The 24,262-nt window shown below is 54.0% G+C and overlaps 1 protein-coding gene across 2 annotated transcripts; it reads right to left on the bottom strand.

Moving 5' to 3' along the window:
* Positions 1–219: 219 nt before the first annotated feature.
* On the bottom strand, positions 220–24,262 carry TFAP2E (transcription factor AP-2 epsilon). Of its 2 annotated transcripts, XM_068159329.1 has the most exons (8): positions 24,118–24,262; positions 23,548–23,994; positions 23,182–23,233; positions 9,179–9,397; positions 5,987–6,215; positions 5,588–5,706; positions 1,470–1,611; positions 220–659 (listed from the first exon to the last, which is right to left on the bottom strand). In XM_068159329.1, the coding sequence occupies exons 1-8, from the start codon at positions 24,142–24,144 to the stop codon at positions 371–373; spliced, it is 1,524 nt and encodes a 507-aa protein (XP_068015430.1). In that variant the 5' UTR covers positions 24,145–24,262; the 3' UTR covers positions 220–370. The 2 variants fall into 2 exon arrangements, with proteins under 2 accessions (XP_068015430.1, XP_068015431.1); XM_068159330.1 differs by lacking the exon at positions 9,179–9,397.

The raw sequence follows: 24,262 nt of genomic DNA, 5'->3' as shown, positions 1-24,262 counted from the left end.
CAGTTTTTCAGTTGGAACAGATTCCTGGAGCGTGTCAGGGTTTCACTAATGGGTCTTTTAAAAACAAAACAAAATAAAATTGCACATGACTTGGCTTCCTGCTTCCACGATTTAAAACAAAACGTAACAAAAAAGGCAAAACCCCAAAGCCCTCGACCTGGCCGATTTCCTCACTCTCCCTGCGTCCATCAGCGTTGGTTGCTTCTTAAATTCTTTACATCTTCTCTCTTTTGTCTTTTCTTTCTTCTCTTGATGACTTCCCTCCCAAGTTCAAACGCAGCAGTTCAGCAAACAGTGCACTGGATCGTCTTAACCCCCTCCAGTGCAACCAGGGAGAGCTCCCAGTGGGGAGAGGGAGGGGGCCAGGGCGTTATTTCCGATGCTTCACTTCTTTCTCTGACGCTTTGGAGTCTCCGGCCGTGTGCCCGTTCCCTGTGCTGTTCATGAACATTTTATCCAGCCCCTTAAGGGACTCGACCAGGTAGTTCTGGAAGGCTGTGAGTGCTGCACAGATGGCTGGGCCCCCAAAGCCGTGGGTTATCAAGCTGAAATGAGTCAAACAGCTCTGGACTCCGGGTTCTAAGATGAGTGAGGGGCGGCTGTTCCCCAGCGGCGAGCGGTCCTGGGCTATCAAGTCTGCAAACTCTTTACAGATTTGCCTGAAAGAGAGAGGCTGAGGTTACCAGAAATGCTGGTGGGGAGCTGCAGGGATGGACGTGTGGTGTGGCCTCCTGGGAAGCATTAAGAGTGTGGCCAGTAGGTCAAGGGAGGTTCTCTTGGGGTTAGGTGAAGTTGTCCTGTGTAGGAGCATACCCACCCAGCTGTGCTAACTCTTCACCTTGGTGTATAGGGATGGGATGGGATGGGATGGGATGGGATGGGATGGAATGGAATGGAATGGGATGGAATGGAATGGAATGGAATGGAATGGAATAGAATGGAATGGAATGGAATGGAATGGGAGAAGAGAAGGAGAAGAATGGTCTGGGTTGGAAGGAACTTCCAAAGGTCATCTAGTCCAACCCCCTGCATGCAGCCTGTGAAACCATCCCTTCCCTGCAAGAGAGCAATCTCCAGGACAAAAAGAGGCTGATCAGAAAGCTGGGGACAGAATTCTGAGCAGAGCCTGTTGTGACAGGACAAGGGATGATGGTTTGCAGCTAAATGAGGGAGATTTAGACAAGAGAGAAGGACAAGATTTTATATGCTGAGGGTGGCGAGACCCTGGCTCAAGTTGCCCAGAGAGGTGGGAGATGCCCCATCCCTGGAACCATTCCATATCAAGTTGTCTGGGGCCCTGAGCAACCTGCTCCAGTTGCAGCTGTCCCTGCTGGCTGCAGCGGGGTTGGACTGGAGGAGCTTTAAAGGTCCCTTCCAGCCTAAAGCATTCTGTGATTCTGGATCTAATGCTGCCCTTCTAGGCTGTGGGCACATAGCACAATGGTGGCTCACGTCCCTCTCCTACTCACTTGGTAGCCAGCAGCATGTTTTTCCTGGTGTGGAGCTCCGTGGGGTCGGAATGCTGTCGGCACAGGTACTCTGCCGCCGCCTTGGCCGGGAATTCCGTTTCACACACGTACCCAAAGTCCCGAGCCAGGTGAACAGCTTCTCCTAGGAGCAGGACAGAAGAACAAGCTGTGTCAGTGCCTGTGTGAGAGGGGAACACCTTCTGTAGCACCTTCAGCCACCTCCCTCAGGTGGCCCATTTCTGCTGGGACTGCAGCACTTTCCTTTCTCAGCTGCCACCCGAGAGTTCTGCTCTGGGGCTGATGCAGAGACTTCACTCAGAGATTCTTATATTCAGCTGTCAGACAATTAATCTACATGGGTCCAAATGAACCCTTGCCCACTCTAAACAGAAGCTGGTTCTTTCCTTTGCTAGCTTTTACATTATTAGCTAGGAAGATTGGACCAGATGATCACTGAGGTCCCTTCCAACCTGGCATTCTGTGATTCCCTGATTCTGTTATTCTGTGGTTCTATGATTCTGTGATTCCATGATTCTAAGATACCATTACTCCCTGATTCTGTGATTCCATGATTCTAAGATTCCATGATTCTGTGACTCTATGATCCTGTGACTCCATGATCCTGTGACTCCATCATTCCATCATTCTGTGCTTCCATGATTTTAAGATTCCATGATTCTAGGATAAATCAGCATTGAGAGGGTGCTGAAGCTGAAGTGGGATGAAGGGTTCCTCTCTGGGCTGCTCCTCCAAAAGGAAGAACAGCAGCCACGCTTCTCATTCCCTGAATCTTTCTCTCCCTGCTTCTTCCAAAATTTCCTGCCTGCCCTCCCTAGATTGAGATTTAAACAGGGGCTGGAGGGTGAAAAAGTGACCTTAGCCCCGTGACCGCCAGACAAACTGGGCTGTGAGAAGCAGGCAGGAGGAAGGGGGCTGCATCCCCCTGCAGGGAGCAGGGGCCCTGGGGCTGGCCGTGCAGGCAGCGTATCCATCACCCCCTGGCCGTGCCACCCATTGATGGAATTGATCCATCTCCAGGCGTCCCTGTGGAAATAATCCGAGCTGATGGCAATTGATCATGCCCAGCACCCGAAATCCTGGCTGGGCAGGCAGAGCTAATTTGACTCCCCCCTGCCCCCCTGCTGCTCCTATGTATGAGGCCATCCATCCTGATAGCATTAACCTAGATCCCACCACAGGCTGCTCAGCTCCTGCAGCTCTGTCTGTGAAGCCATCTTACGGGGGGGGAAGTGTCTGTGCTTCCCATATAACAACAACGATCTCCACTTCATCTCCTCCTCCAAAGAAGGAGCAAACAAGGTAAAGCTAGAGAGTCACAACTGCAGCTGTTTGTGTGTAAAAAAAATACCAATCAAAGAACACCCAGAAATTAATAGTTGCTGACACTAAATGAGCTGTGTGATCTCATGGTGAGAGCTGAGCCTGCAGCCAGGAGTTGTGTGTGGGTGTCCTCACAGCTGAGTGCTTTGAGAGCAGTTTGGATGCTGCTTAGAGAGGCTTCAGAGGAGGGGACAAAGGGTCCAGCTGTTGAATGTGGTGTTGAAGCCACAGCAAGTCAGGGCCCAAGGGAGAAGAGAAGGTTGGAGGAGAGTGCTGGTGGGGCAAGAGGCCAGGCAGGAGAGGAGCCACAGGAGCCTGGCTGGATGCACACAATTTTCTGAGAGCTCAAGAATGTTTCTGGAGTTGAAACGCAGCCCTACTGACCCCTGGGTCCAGGCTGCAGCTACTCCCATGGAGCAGGTATACAGGAGGGGGCAAGTGCTGGGTATTCATGTCAAGGGCTCCAAAGGGAAGCTGCCCTTCTACCCACAGCCCTCACAGTGCTCCCTGGGCTCCTGTTCTCCTCATCTATAGGAGAGAATCATCAAGGTTGGAAAAGACCTCCAAGTCCAACCACCAACCTGACACCACCATGGCCACTAAACCATGCCCTGAAGTGCCATGTCTATGTATTTCTTGATCACCTCCAGGGATGGTGACTCCACCACCTCCCTGGGCAGCCTGTTCCAATGCCTGACCACTCATGCAGGAGAGAATGTTTTCCTAATCTCCAACCTAAACCTCTCCTGATGGAACTTGAGACCATTCCCTCTTGTTCCACCGTTCGTTACTTGGGAGAAGAGACTGCCCCCCACCCAGCTCCAAGCTAGTTCCAGAGAGTTGTAGAGAGCAAGGAGGTCTCCCCTTAGCCTCCTCTTCTCCAGACTAAGCACTCCCTGTTCTGCAGGAATGGCTGTGGGTCCGTGTAAGACAAAGCCCATCAGTGGGGTTTTCAAATGAGCAGGCTTTGGCAAGGCAGAGGGGAGAAAATAAATGAAATCAAGACAGCACATGCCCAGGAAAGGAGGTGCCTGGGGCAGAAGCCAGTGTCTGCATGCTGAGTGATGACCAGGCAATAGCACCTTCCCCTGGTGCAACACCTCCCAGCACCAGAACACTCTGTGCAGGAGGAGGTGATACCCGTCAGGCACACATGGCACCACTCCTTTGTTTACTAGGAGCTGGCAAGGAGTAACCAAAACATCAGCAGGCACCTGAAACCAAAACGGACCTTTCTTCCTTCCTTTCACTCTTCTCTTTCTTTTCTCCTGATGGAAATCAGCCTTTCATTCAGCACCAACCAACTGCCCTCAGTGACAACCTCGGCCTAATGAAGCGGCTCATTTAATTTGCTGCCAACAATGGAGATGATTTTCTATTCAGGAGCTGCAGGCAGCTGCCTCCAGCAGGCTGGGTGCAGACACAATGGATTCCGCAGCTCCGAGGCAGTCGGGGGCTGTCATCATGTTGTGTCCCAGGCCTTTCTCTCCCGAGATGTGGTGGTGACATCCTTATTTCCACGGTGCAGAAAGTGGGAGGGGAGCAAATACACCAGGGGCAGGGTGCTGCCTGCTGAGGCTGTGCTGCCCTCAGCACCTCCTCCATGCCTCAGCCCTTAACCCCACACTCAGAGGGCAGCTGCTACAAACTGGACCTTCACCTGCCAGACCTCAGAGCTGGGTGGCATCCCCTCCATGGCTCCCTTGGCTGAGAACAGGGCTCTGAACATCTTCTTCTTACATGAGACAAGACACTGACCTGAGTGTAGTGATGGAACCCTGAGAGAACAGTCAGTGCTGCACAAGGCATGGTCAGCAGCCCCTGAGATGTGTGCCCAGGTGGACATGAAGGGCAATGACAATACTGTTACAGGCAGGACCAGAGGGGTGATTCTCCTCCTGTGCCTTGAATACTGGATTCAGTTTTGTGCCCCTCACTCCAAGAAGGACATTGAGGGGATGGAGGGGGTCTGGAGAAGGGCAACAAAGCTGGGGAAGGGTCTGGAGAACAGGGCTTGTGAGGAGCAGCTGAGGGAGCTGGGGGTGTTCAGCCTGGAGAAAAGGAGGCTGAGGGAAGACCTTCTGTCTTTCTCCAACTCCCTGAAAGGAGGATGAAGCCAGGTAGGGGTTAGTCTCTTCTCCCAAGGAACAAGCAATAGAGTGAGAGGAAATGGCTTCAAGTTGCACCAGGGGAGGTTTAGGTTGGATATTAGGAAAAATTTCTTCCCCTTGAAGCTTGTCAAGCCCTGGCCCAGTCTGCCCAGGGCAGAGGTGGAGTCCCCATCCCTGGAGGTGTTTAAAAGCCCTGGAGATGTGGTTTAGCAGGTGACTTGCTAGTGTTGGGTTAATGGTTGGACTCAATCATCTCAAAGGTCTTTTCCAGCCTTAAGGGTTCTGTGAGTCTCTGTGTCCTACACTGGCACACGATGCCACAGGAGAGCTGCAAAATTCTTGGCAGCTTTATTCAGGCTTTTTTTGGCCTTTGCTTCCTGTGACCCTGCCTCAGTGTTATCAGAATTGGTTCATGGCAATGATCAGTGACATGGACACAGCCCAAAGGCAGCTCACAGCCCCACCAGGCTGTGGATGCCTTTTCCCCACACTAGGAGTGGACCAAGAGAAATGTCTGAGTCGCAGAAGCTGTGCGTGGAGATGGGGACGTTCCCAGGCTGAGGCCATGGTGATCACCGTGCTTTGAGTGCTCTCCTTTGTGGAAAGCTGCAGATGGAAGTTTCAGGAGCCTCCCCATCCTCCATGGGAGGGGAGAGTGACCCTTACCTTCCACGAGGGAGGTCAGCAGGGTGACGTTGGCAGCTTTGCGCCGCCCCGCAGGCAGATTTAGTCCAATTTTCTCTAACCTTTCCCTTAGGCACCGACCTCCATTTTTGGATTTTGCTCTGAAAAAAATGAGGAAAAGGAAAAAAAAACAACCAAAAAGATAATGTAATGAAAGTCAAAACAACGATGACTAATCCCACTTTAAGCCCTTGGGTTTGAAAGGCAAGAACAAAAACCAACAGAAATGTTCTTTCCCCACACACCAGAACTTCTCCTCTCCATCACTCTCAGAGGTAGGACCTGAGGGTGGACACACAGCTTGCTTGGCTGCAGCCCTTTGTCCCAGGGCTGTCCCAGGGCTGTCCCAGGGCTGTCCCAGGGCTCTCTGGAGCAGCTTACCTGCGGAGGACTCCGCCAAGGAGAGAAGCGTTGAGACACTCGGGGGGTGAGAGCCTCCTCTGCACCTCCCCGACGGTCACCTTGTACTTGGAGGTGGAGCTGAGCAGGGAGAGGCGGCCAGGCACGGAGCAGAAGACCTCATTGGGATTCGTCACCCCTCCGATCAGGCCGTCCTTGTTCATTGACAGGGTGGGAATGGTGGTGCCATTGGCCTTCGAGGGGATGGGCACTGGGAGACAAGGAAGGGAGAGAGAAGAGGAGACCATGACTGAGAGACTCCAGAGCCAGGGAAGCTGCTTAATGACCCTCCTGGCAGCTTTTGAGCCCTCAGCACTCCCTCACTGCCACCTGTGCTGGGCTGGCTCACTTCATGCCTTGTTTTGCTCAATAAAGAAGTGAAATGGGCTGAGGAAACCAAACCACAGAAAGACCAAAAAGATGGAAGAGGCCTGGGCTCTGCTCTCACCTGCTTCCCCATGCCTCCCAGCTCTGCTGGATTGGAAGTGAAGGCTTTGGGCTGGTCTGGAAGGCTAAGGACTGTGTGCAGTCATTTGCTGCCTGGATTTGGGAGCAGTTTCCCCTCCCTGTCTCCTCTGGGCTTTCCATGGATGCTGGGTGGGCTGGCAGGGTGAAGCATGGGCTTGTTATGCTGACCCAGGGTGTGTTTCTCTCCTGACTCCAGGACAAGATCAGAACTTCATCCCAGCTGCATGGCTGCATCCTGTGGGACAGGACCAGCAGGGCTGAGCCCTGACCATCATGCCCTGTGTAAAACCCAGGAGATGTTGGGGTAGTCAAGAGTTGTATTTGTCACTATGTGCCCACAGGAACCAGTGGGGAGAGTCTTCTTGACCTCAGCTTTGGGATTAACCCTATCATCATCCCTGTCTTAAAGGAAGCTTGAGAAGATCAAACCCAAATAATCAAACACAGGCTTCCTTTTACTTAATGGGCAAAAGTCACAGAATCATGGAATTGTTAGGGTTGGAAGGGACCTCAAGGATCAGCCAGTTCCAACCCCCCTGCCATGGGCAGGGACACCTCACACTACAGCAGGTTGCTCACAGCCACATCCAGCCTGGCTTTAAAAACATCCAGAGATGAGGCTTCCACCACCTCCCTGGACAACCTGTGCCAGTCTCTCACCACCTTCATGGGGAACAACTTCATCCAATCTGAATCCAATCTGAATCTACCCATTTCTGTCTGTTTTCCATTCTGCCCCAGTCCTATCACTCCCTGACACCCTAAAAGTCCCTCCCCAGCTTTCTTGTAGCCCCCTTAAGATACTGAAAAGCCACAATTAGGTCTCCTTGGAGCTTTCTCTTCTCCAGACTGAACCCAGGAGGCTGGATGGGCACTGGGGACTGCAGCAGCACATCATGCCCGTGGCATCACTCGCAGGGTGAAGTGGGCAGAGGTTTTCCCAGTGTCATGCCAGTGAGAAACCTTCTCAGGCACAGTAAAGGTTTAGGGGTTCAAACTGTGGCTGAAACCTGTGCTAAATCTCCTTGGCTTTTATGTTTTGCAAGTAATGACTGATTTAACTTGGGAGAGAAAAAAAGCCACACAACCAGGCTTAGAAAGAATCCAAAGAGGGCTGCAAATGCCTCCACTCCTGGTGGATTTAGCCCTGGCAATCTTTGTGGTCCCACAGTAATGATCTCACTGTGAACATTCAGAGGGTTCCTGCAAGTAAGCAGCAATGAATATCAGGGCTTGTAAAAGGGAATAAACATCCCCAGAATGAAACTGAAAGCCCAACAGCTGGGGTTGGACAGCTCAACAGCCCACGGGTTGGACCTATTAGAGGCTGCTTACAATCAGCATCTTGTAAGAACAGCCCAGGAACTTGGGAGTGTGGCACTAAAAAACCCCCAGCATGCTCCACAAAAATGGTTGATGCTTTAAGATCAAAAGGTGAATGGAAAGGAGCTGAGGAACAGGAGGTTCCCTCTCAGCATGGAACTGGTGCAGAGTCAGGGGGCTAAGGGGCAGGATGAGCTGGTGCCCTGCTGGAGTTGCTGCGGTGCTGGCGTTTGCCATGACTGCAGTTGGTGGAGGGGTTGGTCAGGGAAGAAGAGACATGGGAAGATCACTACGAGGTGTAGGAAACCAGAGCTATTTCCAGGAAGCAGCAACTTCAAAGCTTTCTTCCACAGTCCCAAAACAGGTTATGTTTGTCTCTAGGAGACACCCTTAAAGCAAGAAGTCAGAGCATGTGTTACAAATCTCCCCTTGCCGCTGCCAGGGCGTGTGTGACTCCAGGGGCAGGCAGGCAGCTGTGGGGGTTCTGGCCACCCCCAAACCAGGCCAACCCTGGAGAGCAGGTGCTGCTTGCAGTTGCAGATCCAGGAAGAGCTCTGCATAACTCACACAGATTTCGAGCATGCCTGAAGTCATGCAGGGGCCTGCTCCAGCCGCATGCGTGGCTGGGGACCTGTGCACACACCAGGGACCGAGCAGCCATGCAGGGGAGACTGATGGAATCATGGAGCTGTCCCTCAACACACGCAGGCCATGGCACTGGGGAGGAGGCAAACCCAGCTGGTACCAGTGTGGAGCCTGTGGCAAACTAGGCTGGAGATGGATGTGACCCAGCTGGGGTGTGTTTGAGAGCAGCCCCACGGGCAGCGTGCGGGAGGTGCCAGGCAGGGTGGAGGGAAGGCTGAGATGGATGCTGATGCACAGCATGGAGACACCACAACACCTTTGAAACACAGGCTGGCATTGTTAGGAATGATGCTACTGTCAGAATCAAATCCCTTTCCAAGCTGTAACCCAGAGCCTGCCACTGCCAAGGTGGCTGCCCAGAGCAGCCAGGTCACTCTGCTCCATCCCACAAGCAAACCACAAGGCACTGGGCTCCCATCGTGGGCATGAACATTGGCATTGCTCTTCTGCCTTGAAGCCTCAGCCGAGGTCAGAACTCCATCGCATTTGGCACATGCAAGTGGGACAAGGCCACCTGTACCATGGGGAGCTGGCACCCTAGGCAGCAGGGCACAGGGTGCAGAGGGAAGAGCAGAGCAGGCAGCTGGCCCAGCATCACACAGCGGTTAGCAGCAGGACTGAGCTGTCCCTGGGGTCCCGGAGCAGTGCTTCATCCACCAGACAAGGTTGCCTCCACACAACAACAATAAACACAGCCACATTTGCCATCAATTATTAATCATTGTGATTTGGCCTCACCTGCTGCTGTGTGCCTGGTCTGATCTGCAGCTTGTTTGCCCATAAACATGCTGCAGGAGGGAGACAAGCTACCATTAAAGCCTGACAGCTTTGTTTCCTTGGCTTTGGGGGAACCAAAATTGTCTCTTGCCATCTGAGTAAACCAAAAGTCCCCCTCGATCTTCAGCTGCTGCTTTCCTGTTCCCGCAAGCAGCAGGTGATCGGAGCACCTGAGCCAGCCTGCAGACAAGAAGGAAGCATCAGAGCCTTGCGGGTGGGCACGGTGCCAGCCCAACACCCCGGGGGCACCCCGACCCTTCCAGACCAAGCTGGGTGCATGCAGGCGCCTGGCCCCGCCGGGCATCGCCGCCTGCTGCCGCGCACGGCCCCGTGCCAAGGGTTTGGCCGAGCTGCGGGCAGAGGGACAGAACACCCACCAGGGATGGGGCTTTGATGGTGAGGTGCCCAACAGCCACGGCACGAGTGGGAGGCACTTGGTGCCCAAGCGTAGGAGCAGCCAGGCAAGGCTCCAAGCTGAGCCCCACACGGTGCTTTGTGGTTGGGAACGGAGACACCACATTGATGGCACTGCCCTGGTCACCCCTGCTGAGGGTTCCTGGTTTCAGCCACAAGGAGATACCAGTCCCTAGCATGGGGGCAGGACATCAAAGAATCCCAGAATGCCAGGCTGGAAGGGACTCCAAGGATCACCTGGTCCAACCTTTCCAGGTGATAGAGAAGTTGAAATGAGCTGGCCCAGCACCCTGGCAAGCTGAATCCTAAAACTGCTCAGTGTAGGGGAATCCACTGCCTCCCTTGGGAGATGATTCCAATCTCTGACTGTTCTCATGGGGGAAAATGTTCTGCAGTCCAATGGGAATCTCCCCAGCAGTAACTTGTCCCTATCACCCCTTGTCTATTCCATGGGAGTCCTTGTTAAAACGGAGTCTCCATCCTCCTGGTAGCCACCCTGTACTGGTCCATGGTGATAAGGTCTTCCCTAAACCTTCTCTTCTCAAGACTGAACAAAGACAACTCTCTCAGCCTTTCCTCATATGCAACTCTTCCTTTCTCTCAGTGAGCTGGCAGTCACCCTGCTCATACCCATGCCAGAGGCTTGGGCAGGCTCAGCTCCCACTCAGGAGGGGAGTGGGGGAGAGAGGGGAGCAGCCGCACCCCCAGAGGTGCTCATTCCTATAATGATAGTCGGGCACAGTGCACGGGCCAAGGCAAAGGGTTAGATGTTGGTGCCCAAACCACTGTGCCTAAATCACCCTGTGCCCAGGTGCTTGACCCTCTCTCTCCAGCCATTTCTGATGAGTGGGACAAGAATCAGCTGGGGCAGCCTCTCCCAGCAAGCTATAAAGGGCGGGACACAAGCTGCTGGCTCTTTGTGGGCTGATTTAGCCAAAGAAAGATTGAGATGAGGAAGAACGATTTCAGCAGCTGCTCAGAAAACCACTGGGGAAGGTGAGGCCTTTTTCTCTGGTGTCCAGCTTTGCTATCTGCCCTTATCATTATTATTATTTCCTCATTGGCCCTTGTGAGCTCTGCAGGCTGTGTGATGGATGGGAGAATGCAGAGTGAGGTGGGGAAAAGGCTGTTCCCAAAAGCTGGGTGCTGCACTCTTTCCTGGTGGCTTCTGAGGAGGAGCCTCAAGGCAATGACAGAACTCGATGTGGGGAGTGAGAGGCTGTCTGATATCTGGAAGGCTGACTGGTGTCTGAAAGGCTGGCTGAGCCTGGCCTCTGTTTTGATCAGTCCAGACTCTTTTCAATGCTGTGGAATATTTGTCCCTGCAGCATCTTGTTTCATGGTGCTCTTCTTGCACTTGGAGCAAGCTGCTGAGAGTGGCAGTGCTCAGTATGAGCTGTATGGTGTCTTGCTGAACCTGGGAAGGGAAACTCTCCTCACTTGAGCTGCTTAACATCACAGGAAACATATCCCCAGAGCTCAACATTTTGCTGCCTCCTTTAATGCTGCCAGGCAGGTACAGGAGCAGTACCCAACATGTTTCAGGGGTGCTTTGGTGACAGCAACTCCAGCACGAGTCACCTGCTCTGGTGCAGCAGGGTACCTGTGACTTCTCTTTGAACCCATGAGGGTTGTGCTCTCCCATCTGAGATGCTTTTTCTGTGCTGAGTCAGCTCCAGTTTGGCCTTTAACTGTCCCTCAGGTGTAGCTGTCAGTGAAACTCACACGACTCCATTTGCTGTGACTTGAAAATCCTTGATCCATAGTGAGTGATTTGGGGCCATATCCTGGGCTCTCAGAACACCAAGGGCTTCATCCCTTGGCTCTCCTGAGCTGCAGAGCACCCTGCCTGTGTGTGGTTGTGTCCCCAGCAGCCTGGGGGCAGCTGAAGGCCAGTGGGCTGGGCTGGGCTGGCTGCAGCTGGCTCCCTGCTTTGCTGGGGAATTGTTTTACAACACCAGGCAGGTCACGTCCCCAATTTGGGCTTGACTGTCTCCATCAATAAAGTGGGGATGATAATATCTACCTGGGAGGGATGCTGGGATGCCCAATTAAAACTTGTCAAGTGATCCCTGGATGAAAGATTTCTCCAGGTGGGAAATGTAGCCAGGAGGAGTTGGTCCAGTGCCTAAGCATGGGGTGTGATGATGCTCCTTGGAGAGGCAGACAGGTGTGGAAAGGTGATCCCCACGGACATCAGGTCCTGACATCCAGCACTGCTGGAGGTGTGATGGGATGCCACAACCTTGTTTCTGTGAGGGCTGCTCAGGAGACACCACACAGCAGAGTGAGAGAAGGACCACTGACCATTGTGACTGCGGTGAGCAGAGTAAGGAGCCTTCTGTCTTCCATGTGTCCCAAGACAAAGCACAAAGTTTCTGACACTTGTTCTGATTTGCAGAGGTTGGTCTCTTGGCTTTTAAATTCCAGGTACAATGGAGGAGCAAAGGAAGCCCATTCTTCAAAAGCTTTTGGCCAGGGAGCTAGAAAGCCTTGGAGAATTTCCTGCTATTCCCCAACAAGCTTTCAGCACAGAACAACCCTCACCCACCTGCTCTGCTGCCTCATCCTCCCTCTCCTGCCTCATCTCCCCTCTCCTGCACGGTCCAGGGTGATGGTGCTACATCCACGAGCTCCTGCACTCCTTCTCTGTGTCCACAAACGTTTGTGCCCGAAATTGCTGCTGTGATTCCTGGAAACCACTGCTTTTAGATGTAAATATTCAGTGCAAAAGGTGAATCTGCAGCTCAGGCTCTGTGTGTTGGGTGCTGCCGGGAGCTGCAGGACCACCATGCCCACGCTCAGGGCCTGACAGCACAGGGTTGAAAGCAAAAGAGACTTTACCTACAAAAAGGTGAAGGAGTGGCTCCTTTCCATATGAGAAATGTGCTGCCTGCTTGCAAAAGGATGTGCAAGCAGGAAAATTTGTGGTACTTGGGCACTGACTTGTTTATTGTGGTGGGATTTGTGCAGTTCCATTTCCAGCTGGAGCTTGGGGTGCTGTGAGGGGGGAAAAAACAAGTCCAGAGGGAAGATGCAAATTTCTGCCTGTCTTACAAGTCTCTTTTCTTCCCTCCTTAGATGCATTACAGGTAAATCCTCCTCCTCAGCTACGTGGAATCCCTGGATATCAGAGCTTTTGTTGCAACATCCCTTTCAGAAGCGGGAGTGTGCTACAGCTTAGATTGCATTTTAAAGGGGTATCAGCTAATCCTCTTAGGGGTTACCTGGGACAAAGAATCACTCATCTTCAGGCACAGGGCTGTCTCCAGCCATCCCAGAAGCATCTCAGATCCTGGTTCCTCACCAGAGCCGTATGCTGGCCAGCTCAGCCACGCTGGGCATCGCTGTGGGTTTAGGGCAGCCCCCCAAAAGTCTGCAGGAGGCACAAGTTGTGCTGCCCTGCAAGGGGACAGCTGCACTGTGCAAACCTTTTCTGGCTGCTCCCTGCTGCAGCTGCTGAAGTTTGGCTTCCAGGACATTGTAGGTGGAGTGGGGACAGCCTTGAGCCTCCCGGTTTGTTCCTGCAGTAGCTGGGGAGTGTCCTGTGGCTAGGGTTAGGCAGTAGTGGGGAAGCTCTGACTGATGGAGGTTGGTGAGTAGCCCCTGATGAAAGTGCTCCAGAAAGGCAAGGGATTGCTGCTTTCTTTCAGGAAGAGCTTTCAGTGAACTCATCTAACCTTGGTTTGAATGTCTCTGATGTAAATTACAAGATGGAGATACATAAAGGAGGATCTGCATGTGGGTGTGAGCCAGAGGCAACTGCTTCGACCATCCCTTTAAAAGCCCTTTTTTTTTTTCACTGGGGAGGTGCAGCAGAGTTCAGCTGCTTCCATTTCCTGGTGTTTCAGCAGAGAGGTATTTATTGATGGTCCAGGGAAGGAGGTCAGTGCCATCAGCTATATTTCAACCCCACAGTCTGTAATTATCCTTTCTCCCCCGAGGGGATTACACAGGTATTTTCTTTATCTCGAATGCACAACCTGAACCGAAGCCCTGTGTCAAAGCCTCTCTAGGAAATCAGCTCCAAGGCTTTTTCAAATGGAAGGATGGAAAGAATCTTGGGGGGTTTGTTGTTTTGGGTTGGTTTGGGGGTTTTGGTCGTCTTTGTTAAATCTCTGTGCTTTCCAGACTGCTGACTCCTGATAGGTAAATGGATCTCGGACACTTGGAAGGGAAGAGGGAGCAGGGATACAACTCGGGCAGCCTCAAGCTATTCCCATGAGAAAGCTAATCAGGAGCAGTCCCATGCCTATGCAAAGCTCCTGTGCTTAACATTTTGTTTCCCATGCAAATCAATACGTTAGGTTAGGAACTGAATGGGAAGGTGCCAGCTGATAGCCTTTGCATTTCTCCCCCTCTGCCTCTGTTTCACCCAGCACTGGCCGTGTGTCACTGCAGGTGCCTCCTGGGGAGCCTCAGGTTGGTTTGATGGGGCAGGAAGGTTCAGCCTCCTCCAGACTGGTGGTTACAACATCTCAGTTAAGGAGATGCTCAGTGAAATGCTCAGCACATCCTGTCCTGGCAGGAATGGCCAATCAGTGTAACAAGAAAATTTGCTCAGGCTTTTGTGAGCACACCTTGTGCTCCTTCCCACCTGGGAGGAGGATTAGTAAGTGGTATGCAACTAATAATTTCAATTAATGCTTTCCCATTTAGGGTTGATTTGGCCTCAAATGTGTTTGCTTGCTCAAATATTTGTGAAGTTCCTGGAAGCTGCTCACATTGGGTTTTTGTGAGCTCCCACACGTGTCCCTGCTGTGCTTCATATGTGATGGGTTGGGAGCCTCTGGTAGTGCAACCTGAGCAGCAACCTCAGTGATACCCCACTGGAAAGCAGCAAATGTTGATGATTAAAATCAGAGAATCACAGGATGATAGGGGATGGAAGGCACCTGTGGAGATCATCTAGTCCAACCTCCTCTGCCTGAGCAGGTTCACCCAGAGCAGGTTGCACAGGATGGCATCCAGGTGGGGTTTGAATGACTCCAGAGATGAAGACATTCAAATGTCTTCCTAACAAGGGCATTCAACACTTCCTCTACCAAGTGAACCCCAAGTGCTCAAAGCTTCACAGGAAATGAAAGAAAAAGGATTTGGATCCTGCTTTTGAACACCAAAGTGTATCTGCAGGTCTTTACTGCTCATGGGTTTTGCTGCTTGCTGGAAGAGCTACACTGACATGGCACAGCCCTGGCCCCTCCTCACTCCTACCCCTGTGACTTCATCTGAAAGGTCAGTTTAATGAGGTCATTCAGATTATTTCACTCCCCCTGATTCAAAATGAATGTTTTCTGGCTCTGCAGCTAAGCCCTTTCATACCTACCTCAGAAAAATAACAACTAGTTAACACTCAGTTCAGTTCCTGCCTGCTCTGCCCGGACCTTCGCAGCTCTGCATGTGCTTGGGTTAGAATTTTGTGTTCCACAGCACAAAGCACCCAGGTGTGGGTGAAGGCAAGGAACTGAAATGGGAGAACCCAAGAATCTAAGCCAAAGGGACTGGAAACCTGCTCTGCTCCATGCTGACAACAAGGAAAGTGCCTCATCTGATGTCACCCCCATCCCAGCTCAGCCACGAGTGCCCTGTAGCAGAAACCATCACAGGTTTATTCATTTAGCAGCACAAACTCCCATTACATTTTGGCAACCAGTCTACGGGATCTTTATGTGTTTAAACAGTATAATCCATTTTCCAGTAACATGCTTGAGAGGTTTTTCCCTCTATTCCCCATAGAAGAGCCTAAATTTGTGCAGCTTTGGATCTACATAATCTGAAAAGGGAGAACAAAGCTGCAGTGTCTCGTGCGAGCGGCGCCGGATCCTGCCTAAGCCACAGCAGCGTTGCTATCAATTTGTTAAAATGTTGTTTAGGTTATTGAAGGGCAAAAGACCCTTCAGCAAAGATTAGGCAGGAATAATAACAGGAAAAATACTTCTCTTCCTGCAGAACTTGATGCTGATCTGAGGACCGCGCGGGAGGGATTCGGTCGGAGACTCGGCAGTGCTCTCAGTCTTAGTTCACCTGCCTGCTGGAATCACCAGGGATCACCTTGGGAGAGGCACCACTTGTCCACCATCACAGACAAAATGGTCTTGCTTCTCCTTACTCAGAAGACACCCCAGATTTTCCTGTATATTGGCAGGATGTCCAGCAAAGCAGACATGTTGAGCCCGGACAGCACTGTGCCCCAGCCAGGACGCACACTGAGACACCACTCTAGGACCCACCGTGATGCCAGGAAGGAGCCACGGGGAAGGAGCAGTGTCCATGTCTCTATGGGTAAAGCCCCAACCAGCCACAGAAATAGCATGGGGAGAGTCTGGCTGGCTGCATAGGAGTGTGGGGGTGACCATGACATAATGCTTGCAGTGTGTACAAAACCTTCTGCTGATGTTTCCTCAATGACTGTCCTCATCTCTGCTTAACTTGGATCTTGTGCTTGAAGCCACCCTGAATACCCTTGCTCAGAGCCTCTGCTCCCACTCTGCCAGCCCTGCTTTCCCAAGTGCATGGGCCCATCTTGGGGCTCCCAGGGAACCCTGGAGACTTGCCACCCCCACACAACCACCTCAATGGGGACACCACTTGCTCCCTGGGACCTGTCTGACCAGTCCGGAAGGAATAGGGCCTGACCCAATCCTTTGCTCCCTGGCGCCTCAGCACTTGGGTGACTGATGCCAGATAAATGCCTGAGATAGAGGGTGGGGAGACTCAGCCTGGCTGGAATCCCAAGCATGCGCTGCAGAAGCTGCCATGGCTTTTTAGGCTGCAGAGATGAACCTGCTCACAGCTCCCCTTGCCCTGCTCTAGAGCCCCAAGCGCCTGAGCTGCAGCCACACTGTGCTCTGGGGTATTTAATTGCAGTGGGCAGCTTTCTAGCAACTCCTCCTTGACTCCTTTGTGCTTCCCTACTCTGTTCCACCAAGCCACAACACTTAACCTCTCTCCAAAGCAAAGGTGATACCCAGACGCGGCAGAACTGGGCATGGAGATGAAATCTGAGCAAGCAGCAGCTCCATGCTTTATATCCACATTTACTAATTGGTTCCTGCATGAAGAATTAAAATAAACAAACAAATGGAAGGACAGCAGGAGTGAGTAATTCCCTAGGATCACACAGGAAAGGGTGGGATGGTTTAGTGGTTAAGGTGCTAGTCTAGAACTTCAGAGAACCTCGTTTGGGCTCTTCAAATAATTAAGACAGACTGCAAATGTTTTTCTCTGAGGTCACCTGTATTGGAATACTGCTAAACAAGGAGGAATGGTCTGTGTTTGCCTCTGCTCTACTGCACAGCATGGCTGACTGCAACCCTGCCTGTGCCACCAGCAGGTTCTGCAGCAGCTAAGCACCAAGCTGCAGAAATCTCTCACAGCCCCGGAAATGGAGGAAGAGTTTCTCCAGAGCCACTCCAGCATGTTCACAGTGCCCTATGGAGGAGCCACACCTGGGATCCACTTCATGAAGTTTTGGGGTTTTTTTGTACAAGGGCTTGTTGTGGTAGGGCACGAGAAGGAATGGACTGATGCTTGAGGAGGGCAAATATAGACTGGAGGTTAGGAAGAAATTCTTTACAGTTGAGGCACTGGAGTAGGTTGCACAGGGAGGTTGGGGATGTCCCCTTCATGGAGGTGGTGAAGGCCAGGTTGGATGAGGCCTTGAGCAACGTGATCTAGTGGAAGGTGTCCCTGCCCACGACAGGGGCTGGATGATCTTTAAGGTCCCTTCCAACCGAAACCATTCTATAAGTAAGTTGCTGGCTTGCCTCAGAAGCCACGCGCTATAAAAGCAACCCAAGCTGGCTTTTCCGAACCTACCCTTTAAGAACTGCTCTTTGCTTCTAACAAAGAGGGGAGAAAAATTCATTTAAAAACATCTAATTAAACAGTAAGTCATGACAAGGTACATGAAACTTGGAGATAACACATGCCTGGGAGGCAGCGGGGAGGTTGAGACAAAGCCCAGCGCCTTCACCGGTACCCGCATGTGTTATCTCGCATGAACACACACCTGGGTTTAGCCTGGTGCAATTATGGGACATTAAAAAATAGAATTTTGATGGAGGAATGGTGATCTGGATGCAGTTCAGAGTAAAAACTTTCTTTCAAGTCCTGCTGCGTGATCAGTAGGTGTTCCTGCCGCGCACGCATGTGTGCGCGAGGGAGCAGCGGCTGCACCGGGAGGTGGGACGGGGCTTGGATGAGCGCTGGTATCTCCTGGTGTCTGCGAGGGCTTGTCTGAACTTTAAAGCTTTTGTGAGCAGCACCAAGGCAGCAAAGCCTCCAGTCAAGACCCAGCTTGTCCCAGGTGAGCCCCTTTTCCCACTTAGGCAAACTACCGCAGCAGATAAAGCCGCAGCGAGCCAGCAGGGCTCTGCCAGCCCGGCTTAGCACCCTGCACCTGGCTGGAGCCCAAGCTCCTCCACCCACGGCCCTGGACACTCTTATAAAAGAGGTATCTTCACAGCCCCAGGTGTTTTATGGGGTGACCTCATTTATTACCTTGCTCATCACAGGAAATGAGGTTTATCTAATCTACCATTCTTTCAGGGTTTCTAATTTTTTTTTCCAGCCACATCTGGCCTCATGCAGCATTTCTTACAGCTCAGCTCCTCTCTGTGCTGAAACAAAGGAGAAATGTCACCACTGCCACCATGCCAGTGTCTCAGTGCCACCAGCAGCCCAACATGTGGAGCCCATGGAGAGATTTTGCTTCAAAACCTGGAGCTCGCATGTGGTGGATCTGAGGATCTTGGTCTCAATCTCCCTCCTCTGCTGCATTCTTTAGCAGTGACAGCTACTTCTTGCCATATTCCTAACTGTGGGCTCAGAGCACTCCGAGGCACAGCTTTCCATCTGTCTGTCTGTCCAGCAGCCAGCCAAACAGGTCCACATTCCTGAGTAGAAGCCTTCACACCACTGCTCTGCAGCAGCCTAAAACCCTTGGATGAAGATTTAACCAGGTCCCAAAGAGGAGGGAGAGTGTAGTGGCCAAATCCTGCTGCCTCAGCACCAGGCCAGACAAGTTTTGTCCTCACCAGCCACACAGCACCCATGGGGCATGCACTCCTGGGTGCCAGCATGAGCTGCACCCTGCTCCACCTTTACTCCAGGTTGTAAAACACTGCAGCCAAAACGCTTGCCCGCGAGCAGGGTGCGCAGGCCTCTGCGGCTCACAGGGCCCCCACGGCTCACCCCAAGCCACCTCCAGCAGGACCTGGGGCTGCTCCTGCACCCAACATGTCCCCAGGCTCCAGGGAGAGAGATTTGTGGTTTTCTTAGCAATAAAAAGGTTCCATCAGAAGCTTTCCACTGAGCCTGAACGGACGTCAAAGCCATAAAACCTCTCCTTACTTTATGACCGGGCTGCAGGATTTTTAGCTACCGAGTGCTACGCTTGGTTTCGTAAACAGGACATCATCCTCTCCTCAGCCTGCATGGTGCTTGGGGCTTGCCCAGGGTCCAGGGGCTTCACATCACTGTCCCTAGCACCTAAAGCCCGAGCAGCAGGTGAACAGAGCGGAAGCCTTCAGTAGCTGCTGCAGCTTAAAGCAAGCAGAGCCTTGGACTAAACTTTTTCCAGAGTTAATTTTTGCTCTTTTCAAGTCAAAGATCTTCCAGGTGCTGTACAAATGGTTGGGTGGAAAAAACAATCATAATAAAAATAATTAAAAAACAAAACAACAACCAAGCCAACCAAGCAAAACGAACAAATTAAAAGAACCACCTCGAAACTAATCAAACAATGAAAGAAAGGACACAGCCATTTCTGAAACACCTTTGAAAGAGAGGGAGAGGGAACGAGTGTGTGCACGAAAGATTCACAGAGCTCTGCTGCTCTACCCAAGATTTCATCCATTTAATTCCCAAACCAAACACATCCCCTATTTGTCATGCCGGTCCCGGGCAACTGACCCCCTGTTTTTCAGTGCTATTCCCAGATTTCAGTGCAACCCCACCTCTCCCCTCCACCACCTCACAGCCGAGCTGGACGCACCCCGGCCTCGTCTTTCCGCTCACCCCAACGCCTCCAGCCTTTGGGAATAACGAACCGGAGCCAGGCAAGAGAGTTACCGTGGAAAATGTGGGTTTTTTTTACCGCCTGTTTTCAGGCCGGCTCTGTCCTGCCGTTCCGTTCCCCAAGCCGGGAGGCGGCTTCCCCCGACTCCCCGAGACAGAGCCTCGGGACAGAGACCCGGGGGCGTCCCTGAGGAGACCTCGCTGAGGCGACAGCCCCCCTTCTTCTCTCCTGATAGTTCCTCTCTCCCGATATTGCCATGCTCCTCTGCCGGTATTCCCCTTCTCCTCTCCCAATCTCCCCGTTCTCTGCTCCTTCCACCGCTGGCTAAATCCGAGGCCACCTCCAGCAAACGGAGCTCGGGAAATGCACCCCAACCGGGGTGTACCAAGACCCTGCACCCATCAGATTTCCCCAAAAACCTCCCTTAGCGACAGGAGCTGCTAACCCCCTGAATTCCATGGGAGAAAAGGGGCCAGAAGCGGACCCGTAGTCAGGAGCACTGCGGCAGCGGCTGCGGGCTCCGGGCAGCTCCTTCCCGCTGCGGAGGCCGGTTCGTGGCGGGGTAACATGCACAATGACAGCTCCCCACCATGGGGACGAGCCCCTAGCCTCCAAGTTAGTGCTGGTTTTAACTGGGGCTCCTTGAATTCAATCGCCTGCGAGCAGAGGCGTTAAGCGGTGGCTGTGGGGATTCGAGGCAGGTAATTAATATTTTGTCGAAGCAGGACAACGATATCTCAGCAACTAATTAAGGAGAGATTTATGTTTTCACTCGTATAGACTGAGCTCAAGTTTCTGTCCGAGGGCCACAGCATCAGGAATTCTAGGATTAATCAACCCCGGTGCGGTACGTGCGAGCTCGGCACAATTTGGGACAAAACTGCGATTTTTGCCTTTTCCCCTCGCTAACCCCCAGGCAGCAACCCGCTGCCCACCGCAATCCTCCTTGCTTCCAGCCCTATAAACTGCTCGGATCTGACAAAATCTCTGATATTGTAATGTTTTTTTATCCTGGGGTGTAATTCAGCCCGGCTTCAGCTCTCGCCCTCGTTGCAGCTCCGGGAGTCAGCTCAGAGCAGCCGTGGCGGTGTAAAACCGGAGCCGTTTTACACATTAGATAAACTAAATTAAATTAACTGCGAAGTGATTAATTAGCCCAGTTCGGGCGAAGGGCAGCGGTGTTTGTCCTGCTCGCAGCTCTTGCCCCGACGCGGAGGAAAGGTCCGGTTTTCCGCTGACCCAGCGCTGCTCGCTGCCTCCCGGGACCCGTCCCGGTGCCCAGGGTGCTCGGCTGCTGCCCGGGATCTGGGATCCTCCGCCCAGGCTACAGCTTCTAGAATTCCCTATGGTTTCTTTTTGAGACGAATTATCCCGTTTTGGGGTGTATCTTGGAGGGGAAGCGCGGCCATCGAAATCCCGGTGAACCGGGACTGGGACCCAGCCGGAGCTCTGCCCGGGCCTCCGTTCAGGCTGCGGGCCCCGGTGCAGCCACCGCTACAGGAAAATTCCCCTCTTGGCTTCTTCGTCTAAACCAAATTCACTTCGCATTGGATTTATCGATTGCTCGGCTGCTCCAGCAAAGTCGGTGCAGAGCCGGGGACCCTCGCAGTGCATCGCCCCCGAAACTGCCCTTATTCCCCCAAAACATTCTTTATATCTTCATCTCAAACACAGCGGAGCAAAGGAAAAAACAACAGAGAATCAGAGTGGGGAGAGAAATAATCCGAAGGGACAGGGACTGTAGACTCGCACCACCAGCCCCACTTTTCACGTGGGTTATTTCCTCTCTTTACTTTTATCCCAAAAGGGAAAAAAAAGTAAAATAAAAATGGGCATCAACGTGACCCTAAACTGCAACAAAATCCCCGCTACGGGAAACGAAGATTTCTGAGTATTGGCGCGTTTGTGGGGAGGGGGAGGGGGGAAATAAAAGACACCTCCCAACCCCCCCAAACCCACTCTAACTTCAATCAAACTTCCAGACAAATTTTTCCGTTGCTCTGGATAGAGAAGCCCGAGGGCGGCTGGCACCTACGGGCATCAACTAACCCTCCTGCCCAACGCACCCCGCAGCTTGTTGCAGCCTTTTCTCACCAAGGATCCTTAATGAGCCTCCTCTAGTGTGTTCTAATTAAAGCTGAAATAATTACGGTCATTAATGCTCCACTGAAACGCCGCGTGTAATGAAGCCGTGTTCTTGGAATCCCGATTTCCATAGAAAAAAAGGGGGATGTGAAGCGCCGTGAACGCCGCTCCCCTCCGTGCAACCACCGCCGCTGTCGGCGGGGAAAGAGCCTCAACAATCGGGGTGTTTTCCCCCACTTGCCGAAGCTCAGCAGTTGCCGGGAGTTCGGCTGCGGACGGACCAGGGGAAGCGACCCCTGAGCCGCGGCGGGACGGGACCGGGACGGGACCGGGACGGGACCGGGACGGGACCGGAGCTCCCTACAACCTAAACCCTGCGGGTTTCCGTGGCGTTTTGGCCGGCCGAGGGCCGCCCTGAGACAGCCCTGTCGGAGGCACAGAGCTTTCCCCGGCAATCCCCTACGCCACCGGTCTGGGGGCACCGAGCCGGTCCCCGGTAATCCGGCGCGGAGCCCACAACGGCGGCTGCCGTTTCGTTTAGAAACCGAACCCCGGAGCAGATTTACCCCGTCCCGCCACCGACACGGTTTTGGTACAGCATTGCAGGGAGAAGCCGAGGGCAGCGCCTGAATTTGGGGTACAAATTACGGCCCCGTGCCCCAGGTCCCGGGAAAGCCCTGGTGAAGTTTTTATTACAAGAATATTTCACTGAGTCGAGCAGTTTTAACGGCGGGGCTTTGTCTGGAAACGGAGGGGATGGTTAGTAGCGAGGTGGGAATAGAACCGGCAGTAAATCAGGAGAGGCAGGGGCCGTGCGGGACCGGGTTGCTTTTGAGGCTGGGGCCGAGCCGAGGTGGGATGCAGGATGCTCCCGACCGCAGTGACGGACAGCACCGGTTCCTATGGCCGTGTCGTCTCCTCACCCCCGTTAAACGCGTTCTTTCCCCCTGTACGAGCCCCGCCAAACGGGCTCGCTTGTCCCAGCTCTTTCCGCGCCCAAGGCGATTCGGAGCGGTGCGAGGCCCGGGCTGCAGTCACTGGGACGGGGAGCACCTGGATTTTCCACCGAGCCCCGTTGGATCATCCTCCGGGGCATCCCCAGGGGCTTCCCACGCAAATCGTCCGCGGCCGCCGGTGGGGTGGGGTCCCCGAGGCTCCCTGGTAGCCGGGTTCGCCTATCCGGGCCCCTCTGTTCTCGGTACCGGAAAGGAGCAGCTGCCTCGGTACCGCCCGAGGGACTCCGGCGGGCCGGGGGCGGAAAGAAACGTTATCCCGCCGGGCCCCACTGCTTTCGTTTGAGCCTCACCGGGGACAGCAGCGAGCCCATATCGACGGGAAAAAAGGCTTTCGGTGGGGGAAACGCGACGAGGGGGAGCCCCGAGGGCAGGAACAGGGCGAGGAGCCCGAGCCGGTGCCGCGTTCCGCTGGGCCGCCGCACTCTTACCTTTCTTGATCACGGACTGATCGAGCAGGTTCATCCCGCCGTCGTCCACGGCCTGAAAGCACGGAAGCAAGAGCCATCAGCCCGTGCAACTCTCGGTGCCGACGGGCACCGGCCGCTCGGCGCGTGGGGTCAGAGAGGCCGGGGTCCCGTCCCCCCGCTGCTCTGCGTTCGGGAGGGCTCATTCGAGCACGGACAAGCCTGGGTAACGGAAGCCCGGGGCCCATACCTCTGTGCCTGGGCTACGGACGGGGCTCGCCCCGTCCAGACCGGGACGCCCCTCTCGGGGTGCACAGATGGTGGTGGGGGCTCGGTCCCCACAGCACCACACCCGCATCCCCCGAGCACACTCCTTCCCTTCCCCGGTACCTGGATATCCTCGATGCCGTGGTGTCCGAGCCCGTGGAGGCCCAGCGGGCCGTCAGCGAGTCCGTGTCCGCCGTCGGGCAGCCCGTGGAGCAGGCGGGGCACAGCGGGGTACTCGCGGCGGGGGTCGAGCCCCAGAGCCCGGTGGGTTTGTGAGAGCAGCCCTGCGTCGTCTTGCCGGCCGCGCTGCGGGGGCCAAGCGGGCTGCTGGTGCTGGTGAAGAGGACTCAGCGCCGCGTACGGGTCCCCCAGGTGCGGGTAACCGGGCTCCTGGCCCTGCGGGTAGGGCAGCGGCGGCTGCGGGTACGGCGGGGGGAAATAGGGCGGCTGGAAGTCGGCGGCGGGCGTGTGGCAGAGCGGCGGGGCCGAGCCGTAGGGAGCCTGGTTGAGAGCGGGCAGCTGCGGCAGGCGTGCCCCGGCCGGTGCCCCGGGCAGCCCCTCGGCGCGGTCCTGCGGTGACGGAGACAACGGCGGTGAGGCGGGAGCGGACCCCACCGGCCCCGATCCCCCGGCCCCGTCCAGCCCAGCCCGGCCCGGTCAACGCTGTCCCCTCCCGCCCCGTCCCGCACTCACCATGCCCGGGTAGCTGTGCACTAGCATCGGTGCGGGCCCGCGGCGAGCCCCGGGCGGGCCGGGCCCCGGGGGTGCCCCCGTCTCCGCCCCTCTATCCCGCCGGAGCGGCGTCTCCCATCGCCCGCCCGCTCCTCTGCGCCGGCCC

The sequence above is a fragment of the Melanerpes formicivorus genome, unplaced genomic scaffold (assembly GCF_026170545.1).
Source record: "Melanerpes formicivorus ecotype bairdi unplaced genomic scaffold, bMelFor1.0.p_v2 SCAF_45, whole genome shotgun sequence".
NCBI classification, from domain to species: domain Eukaryota; kingdom Metazoa; phylum Chordata; class Aves; order Piciformes; family Picidae; genus Melanerpes; species Melanerpes formicivorus.
This window is presented reverse-complemented; position numbering and strand designations above follow the sequence as displayed.